Here is a 23,195-nt window from a genome sequence, read left to right as displayed (position 1 = left end):
AAATACTTTTAACTTATATACGGTTTCGAAATGCCCACAAAGACTAATTTAACTACGAAGCTATATTGCTCCTAGGAATTTGTGTTCTACAAATCTCTTAAAGCAACCCAAAAGTTGGTGTTTCTGAAGCTACGCATGCAATGCTTTCAAAAACCAAAAATATTTTGGAGATGTTTAATAAAATTTTAAATTCATTGAAGAAAATTTATTTTTTAATTTATTGTTATTCGTTCTTTTTAAAATCAAAATAGTATTGTTTGGTCAAGCGCGGCATTCAGTGGCAAAGTAGTGCAGAGGATGGTCTGTTAGACTCACGCGCAAGGCTTCACGAGCTCAAGACCTGTTGGTTCAGCCCAGTCAAATATTACTTCTTTTTTTTTAATTTATTGTTATTCGTATTTTTTTAAACTTAAACTGTTTGTTTTGTTTGCATTTTTGTTGTTGTTTGCAGCGGGCTTAGTACTTAGGAAGTGCAGAGGATGGTTTCGTTTATTCACGAGCACGGGGTCGCGAGCTCGAATCCAGACCGAAAAAAAATTTAATTTTTATTTATTAATTTCATTTTATTAACATTTTTATAAATTTTACGATATTTTACAATTTGGTCAAAATAGCTGTCATAGAAACAATCGGGATCATATTAAGCGTTTGTATGAAAAACTTTTCTATTTTTACAGTCATCTCAACAAAACGTCAAGTCTTAAATTTTTCTGCCAAATCTGGAATTTTCCCGCCAAATCCGCCAAATTTGGCGATTTTTCCTAAGTCCAATTGCAGGGGCAGCTGGCAGCGTGAATTAAATTATTCTTTTCTCTTTCAAAAAATGTTATATTTGGGCATGTTCCGAATTCCGAATACGAGTGGAATTGCCGCAAATCGAGTTTATTGCTGTTCCTAATTCCGCAAATCGGAAAGAGTTGTCGTTTTCAAAACTTGTTCTGTTGAGCGAGCGAAATCAAAAGTAAGTGCAACAAAAAGCAATAAAATAATTCCCCAAAGCAATAAACTGAAAATTCAAATAACCTTGAACATTTTCAGAATAGTTTAACAACTGTTAAAAGTTAAAGAGTTTTTTAAAAGAATTTTTTAATAAACATCTATAAAATATTGCATACAAAAAAAAACCGAGCGGCAATGACTAAACCGAGATTTTCCAAATTCTACTTTACTTTTTGTTATCGATACTACCTGTCGCAATCGAAAGCTGCTTGATAAATAAAATTCGAAAAACGAAATTTTAGTCTAATTAAGATTCTATGTGCTATATTTAGCATGAAATATTCAAAATTAATTTTCAAATATGGTTTTAAGTAATTCTAATCAGAATTAAGAGAAAAATTGAAGATTGAATGTTTTTATTATTGAATTCATGACAACTCTGGTTCATGTCGATATGCACAAGCCAGGCAATCAGCTGGTGACAAAAAAATTTAATGCAAAAATGCAAGCAACCAATAACCGTGATTGCCGACATTTTGCAGACTTATATTAGCAATTTATATTATTTAAGCAATTTCTATTTCTTCATTGGCTAAAACAGCTGATACGGTCGATGACTTGCTATCGAAACGTTTTTGAAACCGAGTTCGAAAAGTAAAAGCAAGTCCATTTCGGTCGGAATTGGAAACAGCAAATAGTAATAGGCTATTTCCACGACCACTCACATTTGCCACATTTGCTCACATTTGAATGTGTCACATTTTTGGCTTTCCACGACCAAAAATTATAAAAAGCTGACAATAACAACATTTTAATATTTATTTTGATATTATAATTGGCGCAAATTTAATGCCTACCGTGTTTATTAAACATAACAGCTGGTTAAGGTGATAATTCCTTTTTTTTACGAGTTTATCGATAAACATCGCGTGATCCATAAAAAATGCTGAAATTCGCCGGAGCGTATGGCAAAAAATCTTAACATTCATTATGAATGAGACAAAATCATCATTCGGATTTTGTACTGAAATGAAGTCAACATTCGGGCCGAATTGGCGTCGAATGTGCCAAATGTGCTGTCGTTGAAATAGGCTATTAAACGTTCGTTTTCGTTTCGTTTTTACTTTTTGAAATCGTTCGCAATTCGGAACAGGCCTGATTATATAAATTTGTTGCTACTTATTACATTCTGCAGAAAATTTTCAACAACTAAAAATTTTAAATTCTTCTAAATAACTGATAATAATTGCTTTGTACGAACGGTGAAAAACGAAGTGGTATGATTTGTATAAGAAGGTATCAAGTCATTTATTAGGTACTGATTACTGATCCATCAGAAATAAAGAAAAAAACCGACGTTTTGCTCTTAAACGACAGAAACTGCAGTTGAAATGCCATCACTTGCAATTTTTATACCATTATACGTTTATTCTATTCTTACATACAAACACGTTATTATGATCAGATTTCTGAATTAATAATTTTTTTTGGTGCCAAATTGAAAGTCTGAAATACCCTGTTGTCCTAATTAACAAGTGCACCAATTATTGAAGTGGAACAGTAATTTATATTTCCGTAAAAGAAGTTTATTCAAGATAAGAAGTGCTCCTCTTTATCACGTATTTATTTCGCGAGCGATGCGAGCCACGGGGGCGAAGCCCCCTACTAAGCTATAAAACTGAATGAAATATACGAATGAATTAATTTATTAATAATATAAAACTCACAGAATTCTTTTTACCATGTTTTACACACTGACCAAATTTGGTCAAAATCGGATGACTATATCATAAAGCTGGCATATGAACGATCGGGCTCAAATTAACCATTAGTATGAAAAAATTCTTTTTGATATTTACGATATCTTAACCAAACTCATAGATTCGCTTTTGCACGCCAAATCACGAATTGTTCTTCCAAATCTATTATTTTTCCGCAAAATATTGCCTTTTTCCGCCAAATCTGGCATTGTCCCGATAAAATCTGGCTATTTTTCCAAAGTCCTATTCCTGGGAAGCAACTTATACAGCGGGCAGTGTGAAAAAGGGCGTACGCAGGATGAAAATTAGAACATTTTTTAGTATGTATTTTAATGCCCTGTGCGGGAAGGAGGCGTGGCAGACCCCCAAAGTATATATATTCTTCATCAGCACCAACAGCCGAGTCCATGAACGAAAAGATCTTAGAGATGGTAAGAGTTAGGAGTACATTTGGAATGTAGCCTCTCTATAATTTTAGGCAGATCCAGTTAATATTAAAATTTTTCCAAGCACACTGTGGGGGGCGTCGTTCGCAAAAAACCGAGATTATTAATAAAACTTGATGGTCATATGTGAATACTGGCAAGAGTCTGTCTATGTCTTATACATCCCAATCAAATTTTACTCCAATCGGCCTTCTATATCATATAGCTGCCATACGTAAAAAAAAAACTTCTTTGTTTACCTGGCCTCAACTATATTACCGCGATCGAATCGAGCAGGGGGCGGAGTACCCTACTGGATAAAAAAAGCTTCCCATGTTTTTATTCTATAATAGTATTATTTAACTGGCTACATTTAATTTTGTTTTCCAAGTAAAGGCATGTTTTTAAATCACTTAAAATAAAATTCACGAAACATCACTCAAACTGCAGTGGTTTTATTATGGCTTATAGCAAGATGAATTTGCCCGTCCTTGAAATATTTTTGAATTTTAAATGAAGCCTCATTATAATAATTTCAAACAAACCTCTCAATTTACGTTGGGCAGGTTTGCAAATATGCCCAGCCGATTTTTCACAATAGATTTTAATGTCTAATATCTTATCGGAAGCTTAATTAATCCAATTATGTAAACACAGAAAGGAGAAAAAACATTATAAATGTTCTTACTTTAAAAATTTATATAAATTTGTGGAAGTATAATGCTCTTTAAGATCGGCTGAGTGATTTTTAAATAATGTTGAATAACGCACGCTGCTGGATTTTAAAAATTAAAAAAAGTTTGATTACAGATAAATTTGTTAAATGGTGGTGACAACTTGGGCTCCAGAAACATTTGGGTCTACTCAAGCATTAGCAAACTCTTTTCATTTTTTGCATCCATTATGTTTTAAAATTCGTTCCTTGATATTTTTTTCAACTGATTGTATTATTGCAATTATTTTGATCATTTTTAGGTGTGTTACCATCTTTTAAAGTTCATTAATTTAATTTTTTAATAGTAACGAAAATTTAATTATTTTTTTTCGGGTTTTACTTGAATTTTAAAGTAAAAAAAGGGTAAAAAGAGCTAAGCAAAATATCATTATTTTCTTTATTTAAAAAATCGGTTTAATCTAAGGCTGCGTATGAATGAAATATTGGCATATTCATAAGCTTTAAGAAAAAATAAAGCTTTTAAAAATTGGTTTTTGCATTCACAAGTAATGACACAAGATGACAAAAGTGGGCGCACCACTAAACAAAAAGTAAGAAAAAAAAAGTTCAATTTTGTTGCCTTGTGTAATAATTGCTTAGTGCGAACGGTGAACAAACGAAAATTTAATTATTTTTTTTCGGGTTTTACTTGAATTTTAAAGTAAAAAAAGGGTAAAAAGAGCTAAGCAAAATATCATTATTTTCTTTGTTTAAAAAATCGGTTTAATCTAAGGCTGCGTATGAATGAAATATTGGCATATTCATAAGCTTTAAGAAAAAATAAAGCTTTTAAAAATTGGTTTTTGCATTCACAAGTAATGACACAAGATGACAAAAGTGGGCGCACCACTAAACAAAAAGTAAGAAAAAAAAAGTTCAATTTTGTTGCCTTGTGTAATAATTGCTTAGTGCGAACGGTGAACAAACGAAGTAGTATGATTTGTATAAGAAGCTATCATCTCATTTAGCAGGTACTTATAACTTATCCATCAGAAGTAAAGAAGGGATTACTGATTTAAAAAACCTGCCTAATAAATCATATGTTAAAAATAACGACCCTTTGCTCTTAAATTAAAGAAACTACAGTTGAAATGCCTTCTCTTGCCCATATTTTTGCTGTTTTTATTCTTTTCTTACATACAAACACGTTAATGTGATTGGATTTTAGAATCAAAAAATTTTATAGATAAAAATTGACTGTCCGAATTATCAGGTTTTTCGAATTAAAAAGTAACCGAAGCGATGCTTTTTACAAACTTTTTTGCTTTTTGCCGGGCTTTTTGGAATGCGGCCCCAGTGTGCGTCCCATTCAAAGACTGTTGATGTTTATGTTTTTACATGTTTCCTTCTATGTCTACAGTTAACAATTTTTGTTCAGCATTGACGTGGACAGAAATTGTTCGGGTTACCGCTGCACCGAAGTCGTTATGTCATGCGATATTTTCGATTTAAAAAAGAAACCAACGACCAAGGAATAAACGGACTAAATTCATCGAAATTAAAAATATATACGGAAGGTTAAGTGAACTTATTAAAGGCATACATGTGTAAACATGGGAATATTCGATGGCGCAAGTTGCAGCAATGCAAATCGCACAGCAACAAAGTCGAATCATTGTTAGGTGGGTTTTAAGGCCGTATACTACGCCATCCTTGTAGCCATGCTAATTGAGAATTTTCCCTGCTCCAGTCCAGATCCAATTTAAAACTATCTGACGAGGTATTTTTCCACTATATTCCTCGTTCTTTTTTATTTCTTTAATTTTGTAAGGTGCAGTCGAGCCTTTCTCGCAAAGCAATGCACTTCCCAGCCGACTATTTTTACTAGACTCGAACCGTCCCTTGAGAGTGAAGCAAATCCCCCTATTTTAGCCCATCGCTAGTTTAAGTCATTACAGATATTATAAATAAAAAAATCACCACATACCTGGGTAAAGCAGCACCTGTAACCTTGTGTAATTTAAAAAGGTCAACATACTGCGGAAGTTGAACTGACTGGGACAACCAGTCAGTAGTTTGCTCAATAGTCCAATTGTGAACCTCTGAACGTAACCAAGCATTCCATAACTCTTTGACCGAAATATGCATATCATCATTAAAATGAAATGCCTTTTGACGTTTTTCATAGCCAGAATCGTACTTCAGTTCTTCGCGAAGAAACTGTATAAAAGAAATGTTATGATATTAGTCATTTGAAAGTATCTGATAACACTAAGGGCCGGTTTTTCAATATCTCCTTAAACCCTATATTTTTGATAATTTGTCATATAGAGCAAATTTCGTTTTTTCATTATCACAATAGAGCAATGTGATTTTTAAACACTATCGGTTAGTTCATTCGACTTATAAGACAAATGTGATTTATAAATAAAGCAGCTAAGAAAGAAGTTGAGATAGTAGGTGACCAATCGCTTCTCATACTAAAAATGAGAGATTCTATCATGTTATACTTTTTTATTTACGTATATTATGGAAAAAGTATTTCCTACATTTTTGGGCCGCAACTTATCGCTTCATTTGTCAATTTTGTCGTTCCTATAGCAGCTCTATGATATAGTGGACCGATTTGAAATAAAATTGGTGAAGTGCACTATATCTTATGATTTGGTATATATATCAAGGAGGCGCCCCCCTGTTAGATTAAGCTGTGTTTATTAAACTTTTTCGCAAATATTCGTATTTTGTAGTATAAAAAAAACATGTACCCTGTTATTCCCAGCGTTACCATATGGTAACAGCCGAAAAAATGGTCCTGTCGATTATCCTGACAAGGACGAATTAAAAAGAATGTCATTTTCGGATTCAGGGACCTCAAATTTATCAGTCTTGAAAGTTTCATGAAGAAACTCGAAAAACAGTTGCTCAGGACGATTCGGGTTAATTATCTTATCTGCATTAATAAGGCTTCGTTTAAAATTCATTAAAATCTATGGAGAAACGGAAATGGAATGCTCTATCGATTTTAATGACTTTCTTGTAAACCGGTTTTTAACCTTTATTATAAAAATTATTGTTTTTTAAAATATGTTAACCAATCTAACAGAATATCAATTTGTTGTTGTTGCACACATTTTGATCTTATTTGGTTGAAATCGGACCACTATATCAAACAGCTGCCATAGGAAAGGTCGATACGAACGGTCAATAAGCAACCTTTAGTATAAAAAACTTTTTTTATTTTTTTAAAACATCTCAACAAAACTCACAAAATATGTATATTGCGTCGACTTATATGAACTAACCAAATTTCGATTGGAAACTTGTCACTATAACATATAACTGCCATGGGACCGATCAGTCGAAAATCAACCTTTACTTTAAACAACGGCTTAAACATTTTAAACAAATTTTTTTTTAGTTTTCCTAGAATCTTAAAGTATGAAACTATTAAAAAAAAAATTTTAAAAAATCATAATTTTCTTGATTCAAAAATTGATGTCTCTAAAACTACTGGTTAAAATCTTAGACTTGTATTAATTTTCTTCCCAAAAAAACCTCTACGCGGTAAAAGCCTAGTGACGAAAGTCTTTCCATGCCACAAAATATCTGATATTCAATTTTGTGACGCACAATATTCGATGAAATATATAAATTTAAAACAAAAGTATATAAATTAAAAAAAAAATTACATTGGATTGGGGAAAGCCCAGAAAAACCCAATCAGACCAACATAAAATTAGAGATTAGTTAGTAAGATTAGTTAAAAATAATAATGGAGAGGCTTTACTAGTAAGCCAAGAACACTCGAAACTAATCGTACGGTACAGATTGTAATAATCAGCACACAGAATACGAAATGGTTCATGCAAAGCCCAGTTAGTGGTGCAATGCTGAAGATACAGAGGATTAAAGTTACGAGTTAATCTAAAAGGTATGTTGAAAGTTATTTCGTACATCAAACTAACTGAATCTTCTTGTTCCCGTAGTAATTTATAAACCAACATTACATCAAGTATTATTCTACGATAAGTAAGAAAGAGAAGATTGATTAAGCGAAGTCTTCTAAAGTATAAAAGCATCTGAATTTCTTAGTTCCAGCTCAAGCCACGAAGAGCAAATATTAAGAATTGTTTTTGAACCGATTCTATTCTGGTGATTCGTATTGAGGGGACCAAATGCTTGACCAATACTCAAGAATCGGGCGAACAAGAGATGTATATAAAAGCCTAGTAATATAAGGATCATCAACATCCTTTTGACTGATACAGCAATATGTTTATCGAACTTGAGTTTATGATCTAGAATTATAGTTAAATCATTTACTGAGCTTTCGGAATCATTTAAGCATTCCAAAATAATGGCATAAAGTGAATACTGACAAAAACCTATCAGATAAAAGTTCACTATAGGTTAAACAAAGCTTGACGTCATCCGCATACATGAGTGCACGTGAGTGAGATAGAATAGTTGGAATATTGTTTATAATAGAGTTACTAGAACCACATTAATGTTGAATATGAGAAGTTATTATTTTCTCAAGAGACTTCGGAATTGCAGAAAGCTTAGCAATACCCCTATAATTCTGAAAGTCGCACTTAATACCCTTCTTGTGAAGAGGGATAATATAAGTCTTTTCATAGATTTGCAAAAGATGAATAGTCAATTGACAAAGTAAATAACTTATGTAGCGGTCTACATAAAGAATCCGCACAGTACTTTAATACGGAACCAGGCACACCATCGGGACCTGGTGTATGTACTGGCTTAATTAATTTAAGCTCACAAAGAAGCGAGCTTTCTGTGATTGCGGGGCTGTACATACAGTTTATACTGCTCATCATGTAAGGGTAAGAGTGACCATCATGGGGACTACTCGTAGAGTATGTAGTTTGGAAAAAGTCAGCAAACATATCAGCTATGGATTGGTCAGAATTAGCTTGAACGTTATTAAAGGTGAGAGATGATGGAAATGATACAGTTTTGCTTTTAGAGTTTACAAATTTATAGAACTGTTTAAGATCTCTAGAGAACTCAACCTTACAGCGTTGTAAGTAATTGTTGTAGCACTGAGTGTTAAGTACCAGAAAATTGGAGTAGGTAATTACATTTCGAGAGAAATCTTAAGGATTTCTCGACTTTAAAGATTTTTTAAATTAATTGGACTTACATTTTTTAATGTGGTAATTCTTTAGAGAACCAAGCAGGTCTAGCAGAACTGATAGGAGATACACGCGGAACGCAGATATCAAATGAAGAATTTAGAGTAATATAAAAAAGCTTAGTGGAATTATCCAAATTACAGCATGCGTATAGTTGAGACTAGAGGTCTACATGGCTTCACTCACAACATACGCCAAATTGAATGGACTCGAATTGAATTGAGTTGAGTGAGTTCGATGCACACAACGACACGATTGAGCATCAAAATGAATGCGTGTTGCATTCGTAAAACGGAATGAACAATTTGGCAAAGCCGAAGACATGCGAATTACTAGAGTTTTAGTATTATGCTTTCATTTCGTTTGAGTCGAGGGAAGCTCGCGGTCAGCAAAAATGTACGGGGGAAAAAATGCGGACGAAATTGTATGTTGTTTACGTTATTCTTTATGTTTTGTTTTTATTGTTGTTGTTTTTATGTATTTAATATATGTATTTTGGTTTATCATTTGTTTTGTTTGTTATGTTTTAGCTTAGATTAATAACTGTGTATTTGTGACCTGTCTTTAAGTGTTTTTTGTGTGATTTTTTTCAGATTTAATTTAATATGCTTAAAATATATAGGTTTTGAAAAGCATCCAACCACAATTTCCCGAAACATAACAAACATCTATGAGTCACGTTTTGGCCCAATAAAAGCCGAAATTCAAAAGTAAAGTAAAGCCTTCGGATATGCCATCACAAGTGACATATGGACAGATAATTTTTTAAAGTCGTCGTATTTGTCCTGCACTGTTCACTATATAAAGGAAGGAGTTCTGGTTGAACGTCTAATGGCCACAAAATCTATGAAAGGAACGTCCTGCACAGGTTTGTTATTCTTATTAACAAGTGTACAATTAGAATTTAATGCTATTTCCTATAGCTAGGTATAAATCTTCGTGCAAAAATAGATGATATATTGGAGGACTTCGGATGTAATCTTGAAGAGGACAGTCCCATTATTGTAACCGATCGTGGGTCCAATATGATCAAAGCCTTTAGCGATTTTGAGAAAATCCATTGCATCAACCATCTGATAAACAACGCTGTTGGAAATGCTATCGATGCTGTTCCAGAGATTGAGATTATCGTCACTATTTGTACCAAGCTTGTTAAATATTTTAAAAAGTCAGGATTGAATTCTTCTTTAGGATTTTCGTTAAAAAGCTTTTGCCCCACTCGCTGGAATACAGTGTACTATTTGCTGAAATCAGTAGAAACTGATTGGATTGACTTAACCACTATGCTCAATGATAAAAACCAGACATTAAGAATTGAAGGCATCAATATAAATCATTTAGGTTCCATTGTCCGCTTATTGGAAGTTTTTGAAAATGTTTCAAAAAAAATTTTAAGCAAGCAAACGTCCGACTCTTCATTTAATTTTGCCGAATATAAATAAATTAAAAAAATCATGTCTGTCCGAATGCAATGATATTGATATTATCCAATTGCTAAAGCTCGCACTGAAATCAGAAATATTAACTACAGTAATTCCAAATTTGACAATATATCACAACATAGCCATTTTTCTTTTCCCACCCACTAACAAACTCATTCAATTTTCACCCTCTGAAAGGGAATCTGTTATTAATAAGTGCAAAAATGTTATGCAAAATTTTGTTAAAGACACTGTATGTAGCACCGCAGAAACCCCTTCAGCTAATGATGAATTCGCAGAGTATATAGATGTCCACCAAGCTGACACCAATAAAGATCAAGTTGAGCAGGAAATTTCAGGGTATTTAAATATTAACGTCACATACATCCATACATACATACGTCTTTTGGCTTGGTGGAATATGTACTAGAACTTTTATCCTCTTTTGCACAAGACATCATTTAAAATATTCTGCATTCCAGCGAGCAGCGCGGCTTCGGAGCGAACATTTTCAAACGGTAGAAATTTAATTACAGAAAAGCGTTGTCTAATAGCCACACATTCAGACAACATTAACAAAATTATGTTTTTAAATTCAAATATAAATTAAATATAAAATTACATTAGCTACATATATGTAAATTGTAATAGGCTAAATAAAATGAAATTACATTGACTTTCGTTTTTCCATTCGTCTATTTTCTTACGCACGAAAACAAAACAACAAGCCGATGTGGCATTCGAATGCACTCAAAACGCAAACTCTTATTCTTACTTATTCATTTCGTCTTTTTTCGTTTGAGCGTTGTGCGACCGAGTCTTACGCGAGCGCACTCACACACTCAAACATGTTCGGCCTCGCATTCAATTTCACTTAACGCATTTTGTGCATTGTTCATTCGAACATGTTATTTTTGCTATTCATGCAGACCTCTAGTTGAGACCAATCCATACACGAAATCAGATTGTTTAGCTTATTGAAATGTCAAAGTCAAAGAAATGACTGTTTAGAAATAGGCTAGATAGCTTACTATTAAGGCCTCGTACATTTGGGTAAGCTACAGAGATAGAGGAAATGAGTTTTTTGAAACTACGTTTGAAGATTTAACAGGTAAAGAAGAGACGTCACCTGATATCGGGTTCCGATCTCTCTTTTGATATGCATTTCCTTTCCATTTTTCCTTTGCCAAAAGTGTTGTTGACAATTATATTAGCAAAAACACTTTCTGAGCACGATATTTGATGAGATTTACCTGTATGAGGAGATTTACCTGGGGTAATTAAAATTAAATTTGTCCACCGAAATATCAGCATCTTTTTTTTTGTTTTGGACATAAGTCTTAACATCATACGAAAACTGATCTTTAGAAAGCCTAGAGATAAAAACATGTCTCTTAGGATTCGGAGGGGGAATGCATTGAAGGGTAGTCAGTGGATTGACAGCCGTAACGACTGGCGTGACAATAAGATTCATATTATTGGATACAGATGTTGATTGTGAGGCAGAGATTGCACTAATATGTTGGTTATGTTGGGTCCTAAATTAATTGATAAATTGGTTGATTGAGATGTGGAATTTGTATTTGATTGCTGCAGATCCAGGTCTGATTGCGAAATCGAAAAGAATGTCTGCGCATGGCGCGAAGCAGAACTACTCTTTTCCCGTTTAGGTTGCTCATTCAATAATGACGAATTACTGAACAAGTTCTCCATATCCGAAAAAACGACATTTGCTTTATGAAAAAGCTTCGATAAGTCCTTAAAACTTTTTCTGGTTCGCTCCATATATTTGCGAACTTGCACCTCAATGTCCTGGCAAGTTTTACAACGCCATCTCAAACCAATGTTTTCATCAACATAATCTTTGACTTTAGTTGTTAAACACACTTTAAATGATAAGTCCGGTCACAGAAGTAGCAAGAAGTAAACTCTTGCCTGGAATCAGTAACATGACACTTGTTTAAATAACATACCAAATCTGATGGTATATAGGGTATTTTCTAGTCGATGCAAAAGTTCACAAAGGAATGCATAATGAAATGCCAATGCAAAACAAGATCACAAAAAACGACAAAAACAATGCTTGGTTACAAACCGACGCAAAAATGAAGAATGTTAACACAAAGATAGAGTGAGAGAGCTAGTTAACGGAGAAATATGCTTTACGAACGAACAAAAACAATGCGCTTGCAATGCTTGAGACGTTGTTAAGTGAGAGCGCAACTAAGCACACTCAGAGCAAGAGGGCAAGTCAACAGAAAAAAACAATGCACTTAAGCGTGCGTCAGACGGGGACTTTTTAGCCGATACTTTTTTACCGACGGTAAACTTTCCATTCACATTATTTGCATCGGTTTTCACATAGAGATGCCATCGGTTAATTTCTCGTGAAGCGAGCGTCAGACGAGGGTTTTTTCACCGACACTTTTTACTAAAAAACCGTCGGTGTCGTGTGAACTCACAGCATTTTAAAGCGTCGTGAAACCGACGGTCACCGATGGAAATAGAACACGTCCTATTCCATCATTTTTTTTTCGTCGGTCAACTCAAGCCACTAAAATGCATACAGAAATTATAGAGTGTTGCAGAATTTTAAGCGGACGTCCTCGTCTGACGCACGCTTTAGCAGCTGATTGAGTAGAACCCCTGAGCCCAGGTACTCTTTTATATAAGTTGATTTTCAACCAATTGTTCCTATGGCAGCTATATAATATATGGAACCATTGAACGAAAGCTGGTCAAAATGTACAAAACCAACAATAATGTCATAAAAAAAAAAACTTTTTCATACTAAAACTTGATTTTCTACCAATCCGTCCTATGACAGCTATATGATATAGTCGACCGATTTGAACGAACTTCTGCCAGAATGGACAAAACCAAGCGTAATGCATATTCTATCAGATTGATTAAGGTATCTCAAAAAACAAAAAACTTTTTCATACTATGACTTAATTTTCCAAAAGGCGTCTCCATGGCAGCTATATGATAAAGTAGACCGATTTTAACCAAATTCGGTCAGGATGTAAGTTAACAGTGCAGTTATTCCCCCTTGACTCTCATCGCCCCCAGCGATGAGCTGCACATTCCAAGCGCTGTCGCAATATCCGCTTACAGTCCAACGTTCTACTTGCCTCGTCGCCCCCCGCGCCGAGTCAGCACTCTAAGTGCCATTCAGACTCGCTGAAGCAGCGGCTACGCTGAGACAGCGGTCACCATATCCGCTGTTGCACAACATCAGCAAGTTCGGGGCCAGCAACGGCCCAGTGCTTTTGATTCGCAATTGTGTGCACTACAAAACAACAACAACGTGTGACGGTGCCGACGCCGACGTCGAAGCCAACATCAACTGCAAGAACGAGGCATGCCAATGAATGAGCTAGCCGGCAACGGGGAGAGAAAACCTGGCCCCATTGGGAGTAGTACCATAATTTGGGTTGTCATAATTAAATAATATTTGAATAAACGCATTATAACGATCTAACTTGGCTGCGTATTCTTTCCTACGACAACCTGTGGGATATATTCTGGGACAGCTTGTGGGATCGAGACTACTTGGACTATTCAACTGAGTACAATGTCTAGGTAATGCAGCAGCTCGTTGTCATTGGATGACGAACGATAAGTATTCCGTTGTCATGGGAGAACGGAAATACTTAACTTGTATAATACCAGCCCAGATGCATATTCTATCACTTTGGTTCTGATATCTCAACAAACAAAAAACTTTTCCATACTAAAACTTCATTTTCGATGTATCGTTCCTATGGCACCTAGGAACCTACATACCAAGTTTAAAGTCTCTAGCTCTTATAGTTTTTAAAACCGACGCGTTCAAACAGACGGACAGACAGACGGACAACGCTCAATAGACTCGTCTGTGGATCCTGATCAAGAATATATATACTTTGGTGGGTCTGCCACGCCCCCTTCTGCCTGTTACATACATTCTGCCAAACTCATTATACCCTTTTTTTTCCCATTTTCAATGGACTCAGGGTATAAAAAGGTTATGCAGATGCAGGAAAAATTTGCTACTCATCTCGAATGTTGCAGCAACTTGCTTAACTTTGAATCTATTTAAAAATCTTTTTGGCTATGAGCGAAAAATACACTGTGACATACAATTAATTTGACACTGAATTTACAGTGTAATTATTACAAATTTTGCCATAATATTTTAATGGATTATGGGTTAAGGAATTTAGAAAAATGTTTATCAAAAAGTCAATTTCCTAAAAAAAAAGTCCATTACTATAATTTCACAAAAAGGGTCGATACTCTCTTAACAGTTAAATCTTTAACTTTTTACTTACGTCGTCCGATTCGCTCAGATCAATATTTCCATTGTCGTCGTCATCTAACTGGCGGTGCAAACTGGCGATGGCTTCCATTCCTAGCCGATCCTGCACATTTCCATTGTAGCAATCAAAATCGTCAGCATTACAAGTGGCATCAGGTGAACCGATGTTCATAGAACCTACAAATAAGGAATAAAGTTAATATATTATATTAAAGTATCACGAAGGGTGCGAAAGGTGGCTAAGTAGCACTATACAAAAGAATGGAATTTTTGCTACAATTGTTCGATCAAAAATAAAGCGCAAATTGTAATTTTGCCTTTAATCAGGGATCGCATAAAAACTTATTTTTATTATAATTTATTATATTTATATTATAATATTATAAAAATACAAATTTTTGCAAATTTAATTATTTATATCAAAAATAAAAACTATTTTTTTAAATTTGTATTATTAAAATAAAAAAAAAGTTACTTTTTAAATAATTCAATAAAAATTAAAAAACAAGATTTAATATAAAAATTGAATGTAAACCTCTTTTGAACGAAGTGGTTTATTTCCAAATTTTAAAAGCATTCACTAAGATTTGCTCAATACCTTTTATATAATATCTAAAAAAGTCAATGATCAAAATTGGAAATAATTTGTATTTCTGATTTTTATAACAAAAATTTTTTATTTTTTTTTTTATTTTTATAAAAAATAATTGAAAAACAATGTTTAAGTTTTCGTTTTTTTTTTTTGTATAAAAATCGACAAATTTTTTTTGAATAATTTTTTTTTTTTAATTTAATAATTACGATCCCTGCTTTTGATGGTCCAAATTTATAAATAATTTTACTCCGCGGACAACATACATAATCAATTGTTGATTAAACAAAAAATCAAAATTAGAACTTGACTTTTTTTTTTGAGCATTACTTTGAGATACAATAAATGGAGCTAGCCAAAGATAGAATTAAAGGGTGCGTGTCAAAACGCACGGTGTCATAACGCCGGTGTGCGTTTCGGCTTAGGATCAGGTTCGCGAAGTAAATAATTGCAAGGGTTCGGTTCATGATCCGGTTCAGGCTGCCTAAAAACCCGAACCGAACCAGTTCATAGACGATCGGTTCAGAACCAGTCTGCAGACTTGGTCATAAGGCCCTCAACTTCTAAAAGCTTGAAAAGTACAATACATCAAGAATTATTGAGTGTACCGTTTATTATGTTATTTAAAGAGTCATGTTCCGATCTTGATTCTGAAGAGAAGAATATGGACAATATTTTTCAAATGGCTGATGTTTTGAAATGCATTATTTGGGACGATAAACAGCGAAATGTGGTACTTCTTCCTTGTAGCGCTTTCAAAACTTTCTCTGAGTGCTACAAAAATTTGGAACAGCATTTAAAAAATTCTGTATTGCTCTGCCCATATTGCAGACAAATAGTTGAAATCATTCAATAAATTAATTATTGAAATTCTTCAATAAAGTATGAATTCATTTTTATTCAATCTTAAAATTTACTTCGGTAAGGGTGCATGCAAAAATTTTTTCCCGTAGCGCCTTTTTACAGTCTTTTCATGATTATTCACTCTCAAAATTTATTGCTGCGGCGCTCTTTCACAGTCTTTTCATGATTATTCAGTCTCAAAAAGGAGTAGTCCTGCTTTGCGCCAAGCTCAGATTTCCTCTTCAATCCCGCCATCAGGCCTGGGTGTACAGCTATCCAATTCTGTATATAAGTCATTTACTTTATTACCTCAACATGCTCGCACCCACCATAACCTAAATGATAGTGAAATTTCAACTTCCATCTGTATCCTAAAGTTTAAATGGTAATGTCACGAGAGTCATTAAGGCAGCCAATGCTTTGACTGCCGTTCCGCCTCTCTCCTCAAAGTCCCTCCAAGGCATTCGTTCTACGAACCTAAGAAGCATGTTTTTGTCTATAGGCATTTCAAAGATTAGTCTTTGCATGATGTTAAGGCTTATATCCTTAACAAAATACAGGATCCTGATAATTTGGTGGATAGATTCTGTAGCTTTTTAAAGTGTACGACGCCTTATAAGTAACCTTTCTAGTCCAGCAGTGGGCAAGCCCTAGCTCGCGCTACTCAGAAAACTCAAATCGGAATCGACAATACAACAACAACTTTTGACGCTGAGTGCAAAATATTTATGACCCTCAATAAAACAAAGCAACAAACACACAACAAATGCTCGAGAAAGTATGACTTCAGTAGCGTCTTGTACACGTTGTGAAAAGTAAAGTTGGTTTTGATGCGTTTTGATTTTTACCACATAATAAGCGTTCCGTTCCACTTGCAAATAAAATTAATAAGAACTTTTTTGAGTGCATAATTGGTTTGGTTCGTAAAAGCCAACAACAACCACACAGATACTTCGTCGCGACGCACAGAGTCATACAAGTGTTCATTTTGCTTTTATTTATGACTTCAGAAGCTGTTTGTTGTAGATGTTGTTGTAGTGCTCACGATTGCAAATTCCTTGCCCTTAAAAATGGGCAATTAAGAATAAAATGTGTTTGGCGAATGTATGTAACAGGAAGAAGTAGGCGTAGCAGACCCCCGAAAGTATATATATTCTTGATCAGTATGCACAGCCGAGTCGATTTTATATTTATTCGTTTGTCTGTCCATCCGTTCGTCAGCCTGTCTGTTTAAACGCATCGAACTCAGAGACCATAAGAGCTAGAGACTTCAAACATGGTTTGTAGGTTCCTGGATTCCGGGCGCAGATCATGTTTCCGGACCACTAAAACTTATATCTGCCATAGAAACGATAGGTCGAAAATTCAGTTTTAGTATGAAAAACTTCTTTGTATTTAAACATATCCTGACCAATCTTACATAGTGTTCCTACGGTTTGTTTTCTGATCTCAATCAATCTCACAGAATATGCATTTAACATTGTGTTTCACATCATGACTAAATTTGGTTAAAATAGGTTTATATATCATTAAGCTGGCATTGCAAGCAATCTGTTGAAAATAAACTTTTAGTACAGAGTGTTTAGATACAGCGTGCCCAGCTTTACAGTGGCTTTTTCCATAGCACTATGAAAAAAAAAGCTCGATATTTTGGCATAAGCTCTAAATGTAAAGCTAGAGACTTGAAATTTGGCGTAGAGCTTAGTTAGACTAATGTAGATTTTCAATATATGTATATTTTTATACCCTGAGCCCATTGAAAATGGGCAAAAAAGGGTATAATGTGTTTGGCAGAATGTATGTAACAGGCAGAAGGAGGGGTGGCAGACCCCATAAAGTATATATATTCTTGATCAGGATCAACAGCCGAGTCGATTTAGCCCTGTCCGTCTGTCTGTCCGTCTGTCCGTCTGTTTGAACGCGTCGATCTCAGAGACTGTAAGTGCTAGAGACTTCAAATTTGGAATGCAGGCTTGTGAATACCATACGCAGGTCAAGTTTGTTTCCAATTTTTGATGCCACGCCCCCTTCGCCCACAAATTGAAAAAAAACGATTTACAGGCGCAATTTTTGACATAGCACTCCCTAACTGAACAATCAGTTGAGAAGTATGCGTATTAAACGACCCTGAAAATTTCAAAGCGATTGACCCATAAATAAAGAAGTTATTTCGGAATTTAGATTTAGTTGAATAATTACATTTGCATGGCAAATCAAACGTGCGAGCGAGACAGCATGTTCACGTTTGTATGCAAGGCGCGCACAAACACAGTAAGAAATAGTACCAATTTTCTTTTGGGCTTCGATTTCAAGTACTATATGACCTAGAGACTTCAAATTTGTTATGTAGGTTCCTGGATACCATACGCAGGTCAAGTTTGTTTCCAATTTTAGGTGCCACGCCCCCTTCGCCCACAAATTCCACAAAACGATTTACAAGCGCAATTTTTGACATAGCACTCCCTAACTGAACAATCAGTTGAGAAGTATGCGTATTAAACGACCCTGAAAATTTCAAAGCGATTGACCCATAAATAAAGAAGTTATTTCGGAGTTTACATTTAATTCAATAATTACATTTGCATGGCAAATCAAACGTGCGAGCGAGACAGCATGTTCACGTTTGTATGCAAGGCGCGCACAAAGACAAAACGAATTAGTACCCATTTTTTTTTTGGTACCAAATAAGAATTAAGCGATAAGCAAAAATATTATCGATATCATGTAATGAAAATGTTAATGTATAATTTATGTATATACAAATATACAATTTAATTAAAATATAATTGTGTTAATATTTAAATATGTATTTTTACATGGCAAAAATCAGCAGAAGCTGATAGCTATGTATGTATGAAATTGCATGAGAGAAATAGCGATCATTTTGCAGCACTACTCTTGCATCTTTGCCGAGCACTGAAAGCTGCAAAATAATAATTTTAATTATTAATATTTTTGATTCCTTACACATATATATAATAAGTATCTGCTTATTATCGTTGTAAAAAAAAACTTAGCATTTTCCGCTTTAAGAATCTCATAAAATTAGACATTGCCTTTATTTCAAATTTCGCGCACTGCAGCAGCCTTTGGCAGGCTTGAATTTGTTGCGTAAGAGGGAGAGTGAGAGAGGAAAATGGGTGCTGCCAGATTGCAGGCTGGGCAAAGTTGTAGTTTGTGGCTACTCTTGACACACGCTACATCGATTGCAACGATTATGATTACGACTTTCGATTTACAATTTATCAATTTCTAATTAATTTTAAATAAGTTTATTATATTAAAGTTTATTATATTAAACTTATTTAAAATTAATTAGAAATTGATAAATTGGTAAATCGCAAGTCGTAATCGTAATCGAGTGATGTATTAGTTCAGTGAGGCATTAATAACGTAGTCTGCAGTGATAAGCACAGTGACTTTAGAAAACCGAAAGTTGTTCATAGTTTCGCGTGTGTAATTTTTGATACCCTGAGCCCATTGAAAATGAGCAACAATCAACTTTTATAAAAGAGTACATGGGCTCAGGGTATCCTACTGTCGAGCGTGCTCGACTGTAGCCGCACCTCACCGCGAGCGAAGCGAGCCGGGGGTAGGCGAGCGAAGCGAGTAGGGGGCGGAGCCCCCTTGTTTTCATTGGATTACGCCTTCACATCACCCCCTCCTATTTCGACTATAAAGAAAAGTGTAATATATTTACAAAAAATCTAATTGAACATTAGTTAGACTAAAATCTATATTAACATTTTTTTAAAGTTTTTAAGTTCGATCTTATCTTCACTCCCTCCCTCACCAACCAAGGCAAAATTTTAATATTTTTTTTTTAAACTCTAAATATCTAGCTAAACACTTAAGCTTAAACTTTAGGATATTTGTCAGTTATACTAAAGCAGCATTCATACAATTTTTTTTTTTTATTATGATCTTGTCTTCACCCCGCTCCCCTACTGACTTTGAGAAAAACCCGATTTTTTATCATAAATGTACATCTGCAACATGTCATTTTTTAAGAAAAGGGGCAAAAATGGGCAAAAGTCTTAAATAACATCTGACTCTAGACGGGTTTGTTGATCACCTTTCAACTGAACTTAATCTATACTCTTCACTATGCAAAAGTAAAAATCCACAGAACTTGAACAAATTTTTTAGTTTTAAGCTAAAAATACAGAAACACAGAATGGCACAACTAATCACAAATACCAAAAATCTTTTCCAACAACTTATTTAAGATACCTTGATTAACATTTTTAATATTGACACCTTTTTAACTATGTCAACCAAATAGACATAATTTGCGCTTAAAGTTGCAAGGAAATTGGCGTGCTTTTTTATTTCACGTGGCAACTCTAAATCAACTGACTTTGATCGAGCCTCAAACATTAAGGGTAGTCCCAAAAAAAATAAACAATTGTTTTCTTCTTTTATGAGAATTTAGATCACTGCGGACGGCAGTTTGCGTTAGTGACAAGAGCATCACGAAGTGTGCAATATATACAGGTAATTTGGAAAATTTGCTAACTTACAAAATGGCATACTAAAACTTTTTATAATTCACCTGGGTCATGTAAGTGGGAGGGGAAAAATTTATATGACCGCAGGTTATGGAGCTGTTGGGGCTTTTAGGTAAAATTTTTTATTTTTTAAAAATTCTTTTCAAAAATACGCGTCGATTGATACCTCGATGACCCAAATCCAAAGGTTTAAAGGATAGCTTAAATTTAAATTTTTAGTTGTCATCTCAAAATGAAAATGAAATGAAAAGAGTCAGTTTGCTTGTTTGTCTGTTTGTATCAAAGCGCTAAAGTAGCTTAGATGTAATGATAAGGATTTATTCATATTCATACTAGAAATGTTTGTTCTACGACTTTTTGAAAAGCCGCTAGCTTAGCGGGAAAACTCTAAATCCCGGTAAAATTAAACCCTCAACAGTTTTATGAGATATCTCAACCAAACTGATGCAATATGCATTTAACTTGGTTTTATATATCCTGACCAAAGTTGGTTCAAATCGGCCACTATATCATATAGCTGTCATAGGACCGATCGGGTCAAAATTAGGCTTTAGTATGAAAAACTTTTTTGTTCAGTAAGATATTTTAACCAAATTTATAGCATATGCATTTAAGTTAGTTTTAAAAATTCTGACCGAAGTTGGTTCTTATCGGACCACTATATCATTTAGCTGTCATAGGACCAATTGGGCGAAAATCAAATTCTACTGTGAAAAACTTTTTTGTTTTATGAGAAATCTAAACCAAACTAATTCAATATGCATTTAACTTGGTTTTACATATCCTGACCAAAGTTGGTTTAAATCGGACCACTATATCATATAGCTGTCATAGGACCGATCGGTCCAATATTAAGTCTTAGTATGAAAAACTTTTTTGTTTTACAAGATATCGTAACCAAACTAATAGAATATGCATTTAAGTTAGACTTATATATCCTGACCAAAGTTGGTTCTAATCGAACAACTATATCATATTGCTGTCATAGGACCGATCGGGCGAAGCCCAAGTCTTAGTATGAAAAAATAGTTTTTCTTTATAATTAAAGAAAAAATTATTTTTAAATATGAAATACGTTCAACAACTAAATTTATATATTTTACTATTTGCCTGCATTAATGACAAAGTTACAATGTCAAAAGCAAAAGCAATTGCAAAAATTTCTGATATTCCACAAAAAAAACCTCTACACAAGGTAAAAGTCTAGTGACGAAAGCAATTTCTAGCCCCAAAATTTCTGATATCCAATTTTGTGACGAACAAAATTCAGTTTAATCTAAAAATTTTAAATAAATATATTTCATACTTTTGAATCAATATTTATTTTTCCATTATTATTATTCTAATTATCTAATTTTTAAAAGTCACAAAAACATCGCTTGTGCCAAATCCGATGTCTGTACCCAGCTTAAGTCTTAACTTAGCTAAATGCTAAATGCTGGCTGTGCCGCCAGGTACGGCTGGAATTATTCCTTTATTATTGTAAGTTCCTCTATTATTGTTGTAATTTTGGTAGTTTTGGTTGTATTTACCACGTCCATTTTAGTTGTTCCTTCTACCTCGGTAATTACCTCATAAGTTATTACCTCGGTAGGCAGATATATAATGGTGTAATCAGAGAGTAATTTTAGTATGTAACCATACACTTTTTATTGGTAATTGTTATTATTCTTTATTTATGTTATGAACTGGTTGTTTCTCGGTGGGCCGGCCCGACTAGCTCATCGGAACTCCTCACGGTTGTGTTTCCATCCCTGGCCACCAGTTCACACAATCGATAAATTATCGCTAAGTGCAAAAAGCTGCAGCTCAACTTCCATCACTATCGACAAAAAAGAAAACAAACTACGCAAAAAAATGTGCATGCAAATCTGTACTTGAACTTTGTCGCGATGTTAGTCGCAACGTCAGAACTAGCATGTAAGCACTAGGGCTGTCGAATATTTTTTAAATATCGTATCGTTAATATATTTTGTTTTGAAAAAATTGCAAAATGATATTTAATATATCGATTTAAAATATCGATATATTTGATATTTTTATTATTTCCTTTTTTCTTACAAAAATTGATACGCTGCCCAACAAGAAGAAATGATACGATTTATAGATTATATATTTTATCACACATAACATTGTTTATTTCTTTGATTTTAGTATGTAATAAGATACATTGCTCATAACTTTAATTTTAGTATATTACCATGTTTAAAGAACAGCTAAACCTGATTTTAAGTTAAACCGTAAGTTCTTACAACACATTTTTTTTAAGTGTTTATACGTGCGACTTTATTATGTTATTATTGCGTATTAATTAGATATTTAGCATATTGTTGCAGTTTCAATGGCACTTCGTAGTTGTATATGAGAAACAGTTGGTTTTGTAGTACATTTTTAAAGCGTAAAAAATTAGCAACGGGTTTAAAAAGCGAGCTTCGCTAAATCACTGTTAACGTTAAAGCGCATTAAAAAAGTGTTTATAAAGGCGGTTTGAGGTAACACGCTTTCAATTAAAGCAACTGAAGGCACTGAATTAACATGGTATATGTGATCTTATGTATTACGTATTAGAATATAGTTGACATGGTGT

At 34.0% G+C, this 23,195-nt stretch overlaps 1 protein-coding gene across 1 annotated transcript in view; it reads right to left on the bottom strand.

Moving 5' to 3' along the window:
* The window catches only part of LOC117794256 (stromal interaction molecule homolog), a 119,047-nt gene that overhangs the window by 25,831 nt on the left and 70,021 nt on the right, over window positions 1-23,195 (bottom strand). The window contains exons 2-3 of the mRNA XM_034634840.1: window positions 14,676-14,839; window positions 5,767-5,999 (exon numbers count right to left, since the gene is read on the bottom strand). Coding sequence (XP_034490731.1) covers window positions 5,767-5,999; window positions 14,676-14,839 — 397 coding nt within the window. The remainder of the gene's footprint in view (window positions 1-5,766; window positions 6,000-14,675; window positions 14,840-23,195) is intronic.

Source organism: Drosophila innubila, chromosome X (genome assembly GCF_004354385.1).
Source record: "Drosophila innubila isolate TH190305 chromosome X, UK_Dinn_1.0, whole genome shotgun sequence".
NCBI lineage: Eukaryota > Metazoa > Arthropoda > Insecta > Diptera > Drosophilidae > Drosophila > Drosophila innubila.
Note: the sequence above shows the minus strand (reverse complement) of the source record. Positions and strands in the feature narration are given on the sequence as shown.